General features: G+C 40.8%; 1 protein-coding gene across 1 annotated transcript in view; it reads left to right on the top strand.

Moving 5' to 3' along the window:
- Positions 1 to 16,948, top strand: part of gpr158a (G protein-coupled receptor 158a) — a gene marked incomplete at both ends in the record, with an annotated part of 115,300 nt that overhangs the window by 57,588 nt on the left and 40,764 nt on the right. Inside the window, 2 exons of the mRNA XM_084048182.1 lie at positions 5,184 to 5,410; positions 9,692 to 9,760. Coding sequence (XP_083904308.1) covers positions 5,184 to 5,410; positions 9,692 to 9,760 — 296 coding nt within the window. The remainder of the gene's footprint in view (positions 1 to 5,183; positions 5,411 to 9,691; positions 9,761 to 16,948) is intronic.

The following is a 16,948-nucleotide window of genomic DNA, read 5'->3' as shown; positions in this document are numbered from 1 at the left end:
ATCAATGACTAATAATTGTAAATGTTTGTATACCACACAAGACAGTAGACACAATCCCACATCCCACCCCACACACTTACATTACACAATTAGACAGACACGAAAACTAAACATAATACAAAAAACACAGAAATATAACCAACATACAAAGGCTGTTTTTTTACTTATTATTTTTCTTTTTTTTTTAATTGAAGAAGATTGAGGACATATATAATTTGTAATAATAATATGAAGCATATGCTGTTTGGTGACACAGAGCTACCAAGGTTAACCCACCCTATTTTTTGCATGTCATTATAGACATGAGTTATAGAATGTGTGATAGACCATTTTATTCTGCGAATTCCTCATGCATGCATGCACACCTACCTTCACAGCAACACGCACATGCATGCACCCGGCTGATTGCTTTTTTTGACCCAGCGGCACAGAGGTTCTGTCCCATTCAAACGCATCTACAAATGTCTTCTAAATCCTAACTGGTTTCTGAAAAACGTATGTTGCTATATCAGTGGTGCTTAAACCATTTCATGTCAAGGACCACCCAAAATGATATGTATTTGGCCGCAGACCCCCATCTCAAGATATTTTGTTCCATATTTTGTTGCAGATCTACAAGCTCATAGCGCTGGTTAACAAGCCTGCAATTTACTTTGTGTAAAAATTGTTTTTCATATTGTACAAAATGCATTTCTATTTTATTTGCATTTAAAAACGCAATATGGCAATTAGCTGATGAGTTACTATCCAGAGTCAAGTGTTCTTGGAAATATCAACTCATTGACCAAGTTTGGTGCTATCCTGACTATTTACTAGAGTAGTCCAGTAGCATATCATCTTTGTCAGGTGGAAACCTCATTATGTCCAAACCTGTTACTTTTCAGGATTCAAAAACGCGTCGCTGCGTGCCACGTTTCGAGCTTGTAGATCTGCTACTGCTACTGTAGTATGATCAAGTAGGGCAGTGGTTTTCAACCTTTTCTGCGTCAAGGACCCCCAAATTGACACATACTGTATTAGCCCACGGACCCCCATTTGAAAAGATAAGCACTTAATCTACACTGTATCACCATCATTAGTGTTCATTTAACTCTGAGAGTGTACAAAATGGAACCAAATGGACCCGTTAGGGTCCATTTGGTTCCATTTGTACACTCTCAGTGTTACAGACACATATAAGGGTCAATTTGGTTCCTAACTATTAATTTGGCTGTGGACCCCCTTGAACCCCCTCAAGGACCACTGGTGGTCCCCGGACCACTGGTTGAAAACCACTGAAGTAGGGCATTACTTTGCGAAAAAACACAAAAGGTTAGAATATGGATATAAGAGGTCAACTGATTTCAACTGTCTTTTTGTTCAGTTTTTCTATTTGTTGAGGGGTGCCTGGGATTGCTGGGAATAACAAGAAATGTTGTTTTGATATGGAATTCCATTGATCTTGGAATGCCACTGGTCTTGGAACACCAGTATAAAATCCCAGTGGTCTTGTTACTGTTCTCAGCATGCACTATGGCTGGGCAATTATGGCCAAAAATATATCCATATTTAACCAATAACGAGAGTCTATAACCAATAATGAGAGTCTCTGGTAGGAGACTCAATAAAATAATAGAGCATCACTCAATTGAGTCTCCTACTGAGCAACCACCCGGTCATGAAATTATTGTCTTAGGAATGCGACAATAACAAAGAAATCTCCATGAATTCAAGGCTTCATGGGGTGTGTAATTGATAGAAAATGTGTCATTATTTGGGTGAACTGCTCCTTTAAGAAGCCCCTTAATCCAGTGGTTCTCAAACTTTTTCATGTCAAGGACCCCCAAATTTACACTTATTAGCCCACGGACCCCCATTTGAAAAGATAAGCCAGGGACCCCCATAAGAGAATATTTTTACGGCTCTAGCAGTGATTCTCAATCATTGTAATTTAAGGACCCCCCCCCCCCCAGTTTGACATGCATTAGGGCTACGGACCCCCCATTTAATGGCATTTCTATCTCTGGGACCCCAATTCATATTGTAAAATCAATGTTAATTTAACTCTCAGAGTTACACACCCATAAGGGTCCATTTGGTTCCTATAAATCATTTAGCTGGGGACCCCCTGGTATCCCCTCAAGTACCCCTGGGGGTCCCCGGACCCCACTTTGAGAACCAATGCCTTAATCCACAGGGGACATCCATGACAACCTCTGCGTGGAGGAAGACATCTCGGCTCACATTCCTAAATGATGTTTCACCATATTTTTGCAAAATAAGTGAAGCTCTCTGACAGCGACTGAGCTGCAGGAACAGGGAACCAAAGGGGAAGAAGACATTAGGGGGGTTAGTATGAGTCATAGCTACAGTACAGAGATAAGTAGTTCCATTCACATTGAATCAATGATGTGCAGAAGCACAGCTGTGGAAAATAAAATAGGGCAGTTTTCTTTTTAAAGGCAGAAAATCCTTGCAAATCTCTGAAACAATGGTTGTTTCCAATGAAGGCTCTGTAACATGAAAGCTCTCTATAAGTGCAGCGTACTTTCATCTACCCCCGACCATATGGCATACATCTCTAGTGCTATTTCTAGTCTTGTCTCCAACCTCCTTCAGAGCACATCTCGTGCCCTTAATTTGTTCCTGTTAACCTTTATTTATCCAGGGAAGGGTTTTCTGAACTAACTTAAATATTTACCTGTAAAGGTGTTTACACACCAGGATTTTCAGGTATGCATTTGGCAGCAAACCATCCTCCTATAATTTGACAAACCTCTGTAGTCGCGTAGTAGTCGCGTCTGTAGTCGTCGGTGAAGCTGCCCGGTTCTCCTCACTGGCTGAAGCAATTGCTCTGATTTTGCACACAGCCATTGCCCATTACCATCTGAACTTAACTGCTAAGCCCGTTTCTCAATTTCATCAAATCTCAGCTTTTTATTAGCCATTGTGTGTCAAACAATGGGAGATAACGTTGCCAGGTTTCTCGGGTTTCGTGCGAGAAACAGGCAGCAAGGTCTGTACTTTCGTCTGCGCCCTTCACCGGGGCTTGGGTGCTCATATCCCCCTACGGGTGTGGTCTAGTTTTATATAATTGATGCCTCATGCATACAGGTTGATGCTTTTATTCTGCGATTTGCCACACATAGTATTCACATTCTGTGTGTGTGAATGTACCATGATATCAGTGACACAAACAACAGTTTGAATTAATGTGAATTAATCGCACGAAACAAACAGCTGCGTAAAGACGGAACTTTAGGCTCCATTTGTAACATTGTAGTGCAGAAACACATTCAATCCAGGAAGTTGGAGGTGGAAGAAGTGCCTTGCTTAAGGGGCACCTTGTCAGCTGTTGTTGGGGCTGGGGAGTGGAGTGGGGAGAATAACATTATTGATTCATTTTCCCTGTAATCAGTTTTTCCTCCTGTCACCCCCGAAGGATCTAAGCTTTGTGACCTTGCGGTCACAGTCTCGCTGAACTAAACAAACACCTCCTCGGCCTTGTAGAGATAAGACTGCAGAGCTAGCATGTTTTTCTACATTCCTCTGTGGAATCTCCATTCTACATCATCTATGTATGATATGCCACAGACTGAACCCGGGAGGAGTAATGTTGATTTTCGTGCTCAAACATAATAGTTTGACATGTTCTGAACAGTATGTAATACTGTTATTTTTTATTTTATATTTTTCTGCCTTTATGTTATAGAGTATCAGTGAAGATGGACAGGAAACCGGGAGAGAGAGATGGGGAAAGATATGCGGTAAAGATCGTCGGGAACGGGACTCAAACTCGGGATTCACTGTCAGGCTACACTATAGCCTAGGTGCCCGGACCGCAAGGCCAACGGTCCGGGCCTACATACTGTCATTTTAAAAAATAACAAAAAAGTAGCAGATCTACAAGCTCAGAAAGCGTTGCATCGTGTATTACATACAGTATCACTGTTTTTGGTCAGAAACCTCTTACTGTATCTTCATATTCTAACTTTTTTATTTTTTTTATTTTTAATGCCCTACTTGATCATACTACAGCGTCACACAAAAGTATCAAAAAAGTAGCAGATATACAAGCTCGAAATGCGGCGCAAATTGACGCGTTTGGAGCTTGTAGATCTGCTACTTTTTTTGCTATTTTTTTTTATTTGAATTCTGAAAAGTAACAGTTTTGGACTGTTTCCACTCCACAGAGACGATATACATCTACATGGATAAAGGACACACTGTATGCACACACAAAGGGATTATCTTATATCCTCTGCAGGACTCAGGCTGTCATTGACAGAGACCAGAGCTCTCTGTTCCCTGTGCATAAAGTTACACTGGGTTGTTTTAGTGTTATTTTCAACCAAAGGCAATGATGATGACATGGATATACATCATGACAATGCAGCAATGGCTGCTCCCTGTTTCTTTCCTGCTTCACTTCTTTACAACAGCGCACAAATGCTTTAACCCATTCAATCTGAAAAATAATCTGTGTCATTTTAGATTTCAGCTATTATATACTGTATATAGCACATTGATTCTCAAAGTGGGGTCCGGGGACCCCCAGGGGTCGGGGTACATGTGGGTTAGTTAATATAGCATCACAATAATTTAACCATTTTAACCATATGTTATACTTTGGCTATTCAAAACAAGAGCAGATCTACAAGCTATGAGCTTGTAGATCTGCTATTTTTGAAAAATCGTGACAATGTGTGCAAATCTTTGAACATATTACATTACATATACATTTTTAACGCAAATCTTTGCTTCTGGGGGTCCCTGGAACAAAATATTTTGAGATGGGGGCCTGCGACCAAATCATTTGGGGGTCCTTGACATGAAAAAGTTTGAGCACCACACAATCGGCCTCAGGTCTTAATGGGTTAAGTGCTAAAATAGCAGATCTATAAGCTCACAATGCGTCGCACCGCAACGCATTGTGAGCTTGTAGATCAGCTATTTTCAAATGGCCGAAATGTATATAGGGCTGAGGTGGTTAATATATGTTTTGTAATAATAATCGAAATCTACAAAGTAACTAGTACCTAAAGTTTTCAAATAATTGTATTGGAGTAAAAGTGCAATAATTTGCCTTTGAGATGTAATGGAGTAGATTGTATTTACTGTAAGTACATTGTACTTAAATATAGTTAGTTACTTTACACCACTGGAAATTGAGAATAACATTTTTGCTAATGTGGTTGACACAGGGATGGGTCGAAAGGGCAAAGCGGCGGACAGCGGTCCCAACGCGGACGAGGGCTCTTCCAACGACTGCCTGCCCTGCCAGGAGGGCTGTGCCTTCTGCAAGGACGACACCCCCTGTGTGGTGAGGGACGACAACGCCCTGCGCATGGTGGTGCTGTCCTCACAGTGTCTCTGTATGCTCCTCCTCTTCATCAGCATGGTGGTCATCTACCACTTTCGCAGGAACAAGGTACTTGGAAATCAATCAATTACAGTGGTTGAAAAAGTACTAATTTCTTTTTACTTAGTTAAAAATATCAATTCTGTAATGTAGAAATACTCTGGTTCGGTAATGGAAATGTACTTGAGTAAAAGCACAACAGTATTGGCATCAAAATATACTATAATATATAAAAGTAAAAGTACTTATTATGCAGAATGTCCCGTTTCACAAGGTACCATATCTATACAATGTTTTAAAATCCTTTGAAAATAGCAGATCTACAAGCTCACGATGCGAAGCGTTGTGAGATTGTAGATCTCAAACTTTGGCTATTTTCAAATAGCCAAAGTTTAAATAAGGTGTTAAAGCGTTTAAATAAAGTGTTTAATGTATGTTTTGTAATAGTCTACAAACTAGTAGCTAGTTACTTTGTAGACTATTACTGAAGTTTTCAGATAATTGTAGTGGAGTAAAAAGTACAATATTTGCCTCTGAGGTTTAGTGGAGTAGAAGTAAAAGTATACTTTTACTTCAGTAAAGTAAAAGTACCTAAAAAGTGTACATATAAGTACAGTACTTGAGTAAATGTACTTAGTTACTTTCCACCGCTGAACAATCACATCGTGCACTTGCTTGTATCATCATTTTGGTTTTGCTCAAAATAACTTGTAAACTAAGATAAAAAGATCATAGAGCTTGTGTTTCAAACTATGTTTCATCTGATACTCGTTTGATGCTCTGGGCACCATATGGACATCTAAGCCCTCTGAATAAATGAGCAGGTTGATGGCGTACTGTGTGTGTGGGTGACAATAAAGTGCTGGAACACTTTCAAACAGAACAGTCAGCCACTACAGCTTCACTTCCACTTCAGCACCTTGGACAGCGACCAACAGGCTGTGTGTTACTGTGTTACACCAAGCTGTCTGTGTGACCCAATAAAACACTGCTTTATAACCGTCTCCGCCAGGCCGAAGGCCCTGATATTTGACCATTTGGCCAATTTGGTATTAAAAAAGGTCTTCATTAAATTGCAGGCCTAACTTAACCCATGAAGACCTGGAACTGTCTCATTTTTAGATTTGAGCTTAAAAGCATTATTTTACACTTTGGACTATTCAAAAATAGCAGATATACAAGCTCATAGCGCGGCACCGAGTGCCGCGCTATGAGCTTGTATATCTGCTATTTTTGAAAAAAACGTAAAAATGTGAGCAAATCTTTGAATATATATATTTTTAAAGCGAACAGTTTTTAACTCAAATCTTTGCTTCTGGGGGGTCCCTGGAACAAAATATTTTGATGGGGGTCCGCGGCCAAATACATATCATTTTGGGGGTCCTTGACATGAAAAAGATTGAGAACCACTGATATAGAAACATACGTTTTTCAGAATACTGTTGAGATTTAGGAGACATGTAGAATCGGCTTCAGGTCTCAATGGGTTAATATGCAGATTAGAGTTCTTAAATTTTGCCCGAACCCCGACCCTACCCTCGGGTTCCATGAAAACAATGGGTTTTCGGGCCTAACATTATGGTAATTGTTCAGGCCGGGCCCTGTTCGGGCCGGCCCAAAATGTATTTGGAGACCCCCCTGGGGGTCCCGAACCACAGTTTGGGAAACACTGATGTAATTAACAGTCCTGTATAGATCAGATTCCTTTTGGAGCCACACAAAGATGAGAAGTCATGATAAAAAAAGCATCCCCCACTGTATTGTGCTAATAATACATACAATACTGTGATGTACATGATGAAATTAACCTCAAAGGAGCCGTTGAGTCCCAGGTATCTAGTTAGATTTTCACACCCTAATAAACATGTGACCGTCATGAGAGCCCTATAGATGGACCAGGCAATTAACTGTCTTAATCAAAGGTTTTGCACTTATAAGCTGCAAGCTGCCTATTCGATCTGGCTTAACCCATTGAGACCTGAATCCGATTCTACATGTCTCCTAAATCCCAACAGTTTTCTGAAAAACTTATGTTTCTATATCAGTCGTGCTCAATCGTTTTCACGTCAAGGACCCACAAAATTATATGTATTTGGCCGCGGACCCCCATCAAAATATTTTGTTCCAGGGACCCCCAGAAGCAACGATTTGAGTTAAAAATGTTCGCTTTAAAATATATATATTCAAAGATTTGCACACATTTTCACGATTTTTCAAAAATAGCAGATCTACAAGCTCATAGCGTGGCACTCGGTGCCGCGCTATGAGCTGTGTGTGACCTTGTAGATCTGCTATTTTCAAAAGATTTGTATACATTTGAAAACTTGAAATGGGACATTCTGCATAATGAGCACTTTTACTTTTGGTATACTTTAAGTACATTTTTATACCAATACTTTTGTACTTTTACTCAAGTACATTTTTAATCCCGGACTTAGTTGTAACAGAATATTTCTACGTTGCAGTATTGATACTTTTACTGAAGTAAAAAATGTGAGCACTTTTCCCACCGCTGACAGTAAGCACGCAGACAAGGCATTTGGTGATGAGAATGATCAATATAGCATCCATGATCCATCCAATAATGTGATACGATCATCATTCATTATCAGATTACTCAGGGTGTCGTATAATTGCGATGAAAGCTATATATAAAACGAAACAAAAGATACAGGCTTAGATTCAAACTTTCTGCACACTTAAGACTCTAGTTGTGGAGTCCAAATCTAAAAGCTCAAATACGTACCGGATTAACCCATTGAGACCTGAAGCCGATTCTACATGTCTCCTAAATCTCAACAGTTTTCTGAAAAAACGTTTGTTTCTATATCAGTGGTGCTCAATCTTTTTCACGTCAAGGGCCCCCAAAATTATATGTATTTGGCCGCGGACCCCCATCAAAACATTTTGTTCCAGGGACCCCCCAGAAGCAAAGATTTGAGTTAAAAATGTTTGCTTTAAAAATACATTTATTCAAAGATTTGCACACATTTTCACGATTTTTCAAAAATAGCAGATCTACAAGCTCGTAGCGCGGCACTCGGTGCCGCGCTACGAGCTTGTATATGTGCTATTTTTGAATAGCCCAAAGTGTAAAATAATGCTTTTTAGCTCAAATCTAGAAATGACACAGTTCCAGGTCTTAATGGGTTAAGTTGAATGGACAGATGGTGGCCTTGGTGAGGTGCAGAGTACGGCTTGCTTTTTATTGTGATATTATTATAGACGTGTCATCTATTTCTGTAACGAGATTACTGGCAGGTCGAGTGTATTTTTGAATGGATGCACAGCTTGTCTTGTGCTCTAGTGAAAGCCGCCCTCCAGCATCCTGTCAATTAGAGCATAGACGTGTTGTTATATATCTTATTATGCAAGAACATGCATAGAAATAGTCTGAAAAGGGTGAACCCTCCCATTAAAACGGCCTTGAGGCGACAGCTCTGTTTGTAGCTCATATACTCTCGCAACGGGCCACAAAGAAACTATATGCCTTTTATAACAGCCTGGAATAATAGTCAGTTTTGGATTATGATTCAATGTAACATTTTAGACCAAACCATCACTTCAGGTCACATAGGGTTATAGTTTTTTCAGAGTTGTTAGCTAGTTTATGTGAAACTAGTCCATACCTGTGGGGGGTCGCGTACTTTTACTTCTACTCCACTACATCTCAGAGGCAAATATTGTACTTTTACTCCAATACAATTATTTGATTTTACTAGTTACTTTTCAGATATAAATTATGATATTATGAAACATACATTAACCACTTCAGCCCTATTTTATACATACAGTAGGCTATTTGAAAATAGCCGATCTACAAGCTCACAACGCGTTGCAGCACGACGCATTGTGAGCTTGTAGATCTGCTATTTTCAAACATTTGGTACTTTTACTTTTGGTACTTTAAGTACATTTTGATACCAATACTTTTGTACTTTTACTCAAGTACATTTTGCATTTTTTAACTTTTACTTTTAACAGAGTAATTCTATATTGCCATATGTAACCATGGCGACATTGTTTGACACAAAAACATTAATAAACAGCTGAGATTTGGTGAAATCGAAAAATGGGCTTTGCTGTTCCGTGCACATGGTAATGGTTAATGGCTGTGTGCACATTCAGATCAACTGCTCCAGCCATGAGGAGAACCGGGCAGAACCAATTTTGGCCTCACCACTACACCACTCGTTGGTCCAATTATAGGAGGATGCTGTGCTATGAGACATTTTGTTTGTCCGTACATCTTATTTTTGGAACATAACTGTTCATTACACAGTAACATATCAAGTCAGTAATGAATGCATATAGAAAGAAGAACATGAATGATTTTCTTTGTTTTTCCAGGGTATCAGAGCATCAGGCCTCGTCCTCCTGGAAGCCATTCTATGTGGAGCGCTGCTTCTCTACTTCCCGGTAAGCCTGAGACACTGTGTGTGGGTGTGTGTGTGTGTGTGTGTGTGTGTGTGTGTGTGTGTGTGTGTGTGTGTGTGTGTGTGTGTGTGTGTGTGTGTGTGTGTGTGTGTGTGTGTGTGTGTGTGAATGCGCTTGTGGGCCTGTGTTTTACATTCTTCAATGCAAAATTATTTTTGAACTGTTAATCATTTCCTTGTCACTGTCAGAAACACTGACCTCCTCCTTGAGCTAAAGTCAGTTTAACACACTGGGCGTTTCCTCACCCCAGAGTAAAAGATCACAATCTGTTCTGTAGCTCTTAAGGCAAACAATATAGCTACTAAAGTCATGGGATTGCCTTTTTGTGACAGTTATAGAGAGTTTTGATAAAGAGGTTTTTTCTGACAGCTGAGGCTTTTGTGTGATAAGATGGAGGTGGGGTGGGTTGGATTGGATTAGATTAGGCTGGCAGAGACAAACATCCCAGGCGTGTTGGTGACTGACCCCCTGCTAACTGTACACTAGACTGGCCAATAACGCCCATCGGTCAGTCAGTCAACATTAACCATCTGGTCAGAAGTCTCTCACTGCACCTTCTTTGTAGTGGAGATTAACCGGTTAAAACCTGAAGCCGATTCTACAAATGTCTCCTAAATCCCAACAGTATTCTGAAAAAAACGTTTCTATATCAGTGGTGCTCAAACTTTTTCATGTCAAGGACCCCCAAACTTATATATATTTGGCCGTTGACCCCCATCTCTAAATATGTTGTTCCAGGGACCCCCCAGAAGCAAAGATTTGAGTTAAAAAATGTTCGCTTTAAAACGATATATATTCAAAGATTTGCACACATTTTCACGATTTTTCAAAAATAGCAGATCTACAAGCTCATAGCGTGGCACTCGGTGCCGCACTATGAGCTTGTATATCTGCTATTTTTGAATAGCCAAAGTGTAAAATAATGCTTTTTAGCTCACCGTTAGATTTGTATATGCATATACCCTGAAGAAGACATGCTGTACAGTACTTTGTTGAAACGTTGGTGTCTTCAATAATACAAAAGTTGTTGCATCGTGACTACGAGCTGTCAGCGACCTCCTTTTCTTTGAGACAGAAATGTCTGAGACAATAACACCATCTAGGAGTGGAGGTTATTGGTGGTGACAGTAACAGACTGATTCTGAGAACAATGCACCGGAGCAGGAACTATATACTCTGGATGCATTGTGTTTGGTGGCGTAGCTCATTGTGCTGTGGGGTAATGAGCTGTAGTTGTGTTATCTATATATTATCGGAAATCAAATGGTCTTAAAATGGCTTCTCCATTTTGTGTGTACAGTATGGTGCTATCCAGTGGTGTAAAGTAACTAAGTACATTTACTCAAGTACTGTACTTAACTCATTGAGTGCCATTAACGTGTTTCACGTGTTTTTGAAAAAAAATAAATATTTTTTTTCATATTTCTTTTAACCCAAGATATCATCATCTGAAGATTTGCAGCTCCATCCAGTCCTTGTTTAAAGGGTCTACACCATGAATTTTAACTTTTTCTTCATTTTTGTGTGTTTTTGGTCTCCCCCACCTCTCTTCTGTTCCAAAAAATACCCGACTTTGAGCATGCAGGCTTTCATAGGCTATCTGTGGTTTCTATGTAAATTGGTCTGAAAACAGTCCGTCAGATCTGTTCCCCCACCCTACGTCACGTCAGGGAACAATTCCTCCCGTTTTTCAGTTCCAACCAAAAAAAATCTTTAAAAAAAAAATCTTAAAAAAAAAAATATGTATCTTTTTTTTTTACTTTTTCCACACAGAACCAGGACATAACATGCATACAAACTGGCTCAATAGCGCCCCGTGCCAAACAGGACAATGTGGTATACTGGTATTGCAGGTGAAAGTGCTTTATAAGCCAGAGAGAAGTTAGTTGGAATGAGTACATCTGAGGCTTGATTTAGGCTCAAACCTTTTGAAAAACGTTTGAGGGACATAAACAATATGATATTAAATATTATTATTATTTTTTTAAATTCATGGTGTAGACCCTTTAACATATACTGTAACTTAAAAAGGCTGTATCTCGCTTCCGAAGCACTTTTTACTTTGAAAAAATAAAGAAATAAAAATTGTAATGGCCAGAAATAGATAATAATAATTTGGGCACTCAATGAGTTAAGTACAATTTTGAGGTATCTTTACTTTACTGGAGTATTTCCAATTTTCACCACTTTTACTTCTACTCCACTACATCTCAGAAACACATATTTGTACTTTTTACTCCACTGCAATTATTTGAAAACTGAAAACAAGTTACTTTGTAGATTAGAATGATACATGCATTAACCACTTCAGCCCCATTTAAACTTTAAACTGGCTATTTGAAAATAGCAGATCTACAAGCTCAACAATGTGTTGCGATGTGACGCGTTGTGAGCTTGTAGATCTGCTATTTTCAAAAGATTTGTATACTTTTGAAAACTTGTGAAATGGGAAATTCTGCATGAGTTCTTTTACTTTTGTACTTTAAGTATATTTTGATACCAATACTTTTGTACTTTTACTCAAGTACATTTTGAGTGCGTGCGTGTGTGTGTGTGAGTGTGTGTGTATATACAGTACATGCACACACACAAATGTGCGGTTTGAGAGCTGTTTCACCGTGCACGTGCACATAGACGGCTAGCCTCTTGCAGAGCCTGGCTGTAAAAGACTGTACAGCTTCTAAATGCACGCATGACATAGTGTTTTAATGGGTGTATGATGTCACAGTATGTCAGAACAAAACGGGACACTCTCTTAGGCTGACCGGTATGTTAACGACAGACATTATTTTCTGCATTAATCAAAATCCCTGGTCTATGGGAAAACAACCGTGTGTATGTGTGTGTGTGTGTGTGTGTGTGTGTGTGTGTGTGTGTGTGTGTGTGTCTCTGTGTGTGTGTGTGTGTGTGTGTGTGTGTGTGTGTGTGTGTGTGTGTGTGTGTGTGTGTGTGTGTGTGTGTCTCTGTGTGTGTGTGTGTGTGTGTGTGTGTGTGTGTGTGTGTGTGTGTGTGTGTGTGTGTGTGTGTGTGTGTGTGTGTGTGTGTGTGTGTGTGTCTCTGTGTGTGTGTGTGTGTGTGTGTGTGTATGTGTGTGTTTGTGTGTGTGTGTGTGTGTGTGTGTGTGTGTGTGTGTGTGTGTGTGTGTGTGTGTGTGTGTGTGTGTGTGTGTGTGTGTGTGTGTGTGTGTGTGTGTGTGCGCGCGCGCCACTGTTTTTCTTTTCCATTTCTTTTTTTTTCTTTTTAACCTGAACCTTGCCGCGTCCATATTCTGGGGGGAACATTAGAACAGGGGTCTTCAACGTTTTCAGGCCAAGGACCCCCTAGCTGAGAGAGAGATGAAGCAGGGACCCCCTCTGTATTGTATAAAATTGTGCTTCAGATAAAACTTTTGCTGCTCTTTTTTCCCCTCGACACCTATAACTCTTTGCCAAAAATAGCCAATCTACAAGCTCATAGATCTTGTAGATCTGCTATTTTTGGCTGAAGTTCTCCTCAGAAAAAGGGATGCTAGGGTTCAAGTGGTTGATGTAAGAACAAAGAAAAAAAAATCATGTCACACAAAGATTTGGCGGACCCCCTGTAGTAACTCTGAGGACCCCGTAGGGGTCCCGGACCCCCTGTTGAAGACCCCTGCATTAGAAGATTAGATCTGACAAAAATTGTGCAGATCGACAAGCTCACAATGCGCGACGCACCCTGCTCGCTTGCATGCTTCCATGTTGCAAGCTACAGTACACTGATCTCCACCCTGATCCTGATGCATGTCCCACTGCCACACCTCCACACCCACACCCACACCCACACCCACACACCACCACACCCACCCTTCCAGATCCTCGTGTGTGAAGCAATGTGTGGGGCTTTGCCTGGTGGAGTGAGACGCATCACTTCCCCATTCTAAATATAGACTCAGAGATATTCCTCCCCTCCCACTGCTGCTGCTACAGCCACCCGCCACTTCTATTTTAAATAATTCCTGTGTGTGTGTGTGTGTGTGTGTGTGTGTGTGTGTGTGTGTGTGTGCGTGTGTGTGTGTGGGTATGCTGCTCTCTGGTGCAGTAATGCAATTTGTCCCCACCCCTCTGTTTTCCCCCTTTAGCTCCTGAGCATGTCACACACAATAACTTCAGCCAATCGTTTGCTCTAAATGAGGGGTGTGTGTGTGTGTGTGTGTGTGTGTGTGTGTGTGTGTGTGTGTGTGTGTGTGTGTTTGTGCACGCGCACAGGGAGCCGGTGAGAAGGGAAAAACAAAATTACCACGGCGGCAAAAGGCTATTTCAATCCGACTGTGAATGTGAAGATGGCGAGAGAGAGAAAGAGGGGGGAGAGAAATAGAATGGGTAGGGGGATTGGGACTGGAGGTAGAGGGGCGATGATGTGTGGCGGGGTGGACACACACACACACACACACACACACACACACACACACACACACACACACACACACACACACTGCAAATCTCAATGTGATCCCCCCTAGAACGGCTCCGCCAACAGCTTCCTGTAATAGTTGTCGGTTGGCAGCGTTTCATTGGCTGCCACAGACAGAGTGACAAAGTTTGGCTGGCATTGCCAGTCGTTTTCCAGATGCCACCGCGAGACACCAACACTAATGAATCAGGAAAATGGGGCTGCTCACCACCACAATGTGATCAAAAAGTACAAATGGCATTTGTTAAATTAATACAGGATTTTACTATGTAAATTGGGGTCCCAGAGATTAATAAAATCAAAGAGGGGTCCATGGCCCTAATGCATATCTAACTTGGTGTCCTTGGAATTCAAAAGGTTGAGAATCACTGATATAAAATATTCTTTTCGTGCCGTCTGACCTTGCCATCATGCACGGACCGCCGTATAGCTTGATTTAGTTTTAGTCATAGTCTTTTGAATAAAATCCTGTTTAGTTTTAGTCATATTTTAGTCTCCTGAAATCTTTACTTTTTGTCACCAAATCTACAGTTGATTTAGTCGACTACATTTTTTTGGGGGCGGGCCGATGGCATTGAAATGATTTTCACTTGCATGGTGAAAATAGCCGATCTACAAGCTCTATGTCTGTGACACCCGCACGCACCCGTGATGACTTGTCTTAGTTCTACTGGATCTTTTCTCCACATGTGTTGACGAAACTGTCAGTATATTTAGTCATAGTTTTAGTCATCATAGCTTAGTTTTTATTTAGTTTTTATTTCGTTTTTGCCAGTTGAAAAACTGACAGTCGAGGAAATCAACACTGGTCTCCTGAGCCTCTCTCACAGTACAGTACTGTATCTGTTTCCTCTTGTGGCTATGAGACACATCTGGGCTCAGTCTCCCTGCCCACTATACTAAGCCATCTGAGAGTGTGCCAGGTAGCGCTGGCAGGCTGGCTATCCCCCCCCCCACCCCCAGAGAGACAGACAGGTAGTGCTGGCAGGCTGGCTGCATGCCCCAGAGAGACAGCCAGTATCACTCTCTGTCTTGTTTTTCCCTGCATATTACAGTGTCAGAAGCAAAGCCTCCTGGTCTGCTGTTCAACACCTAAACACATACACAGACACACACACATTCATGCCCAGAAGTCAACAGCATGTTATTGCATGTTAGTACAAAACAATGACATTTGTAGTTTGGTCATTTTTTTTTAAACATTTTTATCCCACGATTTTTGTAACCCATTTTTTCCACCCAGTGCCAATTGCCTAAACTGTAATCCTGGGCACTACTCGTCCTCCGCCAGCCTGGGGAGAGCCCCAAACTGAGCTCATGCTTCTTTTAATGCCTGAGGAACTAGCAAGCCGCTTCTTATCACCTGACAGGGGGGAGTTTCCCCAGTAGGACGTAGCGCGTGGAAGGAACACGTTATTCCAACCAGTTCCTTTCCCCTCCATCGGGCGCCCCGGCTGACCAGGGGGAGGCAGTATAGAGACCAGGGATTACTGCATGTTTTTGTGAGGGTACCTACTGTACCTTAGGAGACACAGGGAGAACATGCAAACTCCACACAGAAAGGCCCTTTCGGGGCTTTTATGGTTTGAGATCTGCTTGGGTTTTTAGGTTGTGTTTTCAATGGTTTTGTATTTTGGTAATTCCTGTGATGTGCTGCGTGCTAAAATGTATTGGTGCTACAGTGTATGTCATTTATTGAGTTTTTTTTTGTTATGCTGCAGGAACACAGTGTTATATTACGCTTTCATTTGTTATTTGTTGATTATACTTGTATATCTTTTACCTAAATCAAATCAAATCAAAACCCTGTGAGTTTTAAGTGAAATTGTGTTTCGCAATTTTCAGAGCTCAAATTGACACTGGGGTGTTTGCAGCATAATCTCCACCTCTCCTCCTACCCTGTAAATACCCCAGTGTGAATGTGAATGTTACACTAGGCAAGGCAAGGGCAAGGCAGTTTTATATGTGTAGCACATTTCAACAACAAGGCAACTCAATAGAACATCAAGCAAAGGAAACACAATTATACAATGACATAGGATGCATGAAACAAAATAAGTAAAACAAATAAACAGATACAGTTATTACACTGCAGAAGAGAAAGAAAAAAGAAAACAATTGAAAAGTATCTTGATCAAAGGCAGCGGCAAACGGAAAGGTCTTTAGTTGTGTTTAAAATAAATAAGAGTGGCAGCAGACCTGCAGTTTTTGCAACCCTATCGCCAGAGGAAACGTTGTCATTGGTTTCTGGACCACAAAAACTTTACATTTTTAGGTATGTTGCATTTCAACGTTTAGGTTTATGGTTAAGTTTAGGGTTAAGGTTAAGGTTAAGGTTTAGGGTTAAGGTTAGGGTTAAGGTTAGGTTTAGTATGCAACGTAAAATCGACTATTGACTCTACATGCTTCTCATCTGCAGACCACGTTCACATGCAACGTTTTGGGGATATTTTTTTTTATCACAGTATGTTTCTGCAAAACGTACTGTGACAACGTTTTCTCTGGCGACCAGGCTGGTTTTTGATTGTTCCAGATACGCGGTCGTGGCGCATAAAAACTAAACGCTATACTCTCATAGTGAAATTCGCACTGCGGATTCTACTATGTGTTCGTTCTCCTCTCGGTTGCCAAGGCTTAACACATTAAAACCGGGAACGCATCTGTGATCTGTAACCACTTTAACCATTATTTTATACTTTGGCTATTCAAAAATAGCAGATCTACAAGCTCATAGTGCGG

The sequence above is a fragment of the Gymnoscopelus microlampas genome (assembly GCF_963454915.1).
Source record: "Gymnoscopelus microlampas genome assembly, chromosome: 22".
NCBI lineage: Eukaryota > Metazoa > Chordata > Actinopteri > Myctophiformes > Myctophidae > Gymnoscopelus > Gymnoscopelus microlampas.
This window is presented reverse-complemented; position numbering and strand designations above follow the sequence as displayed.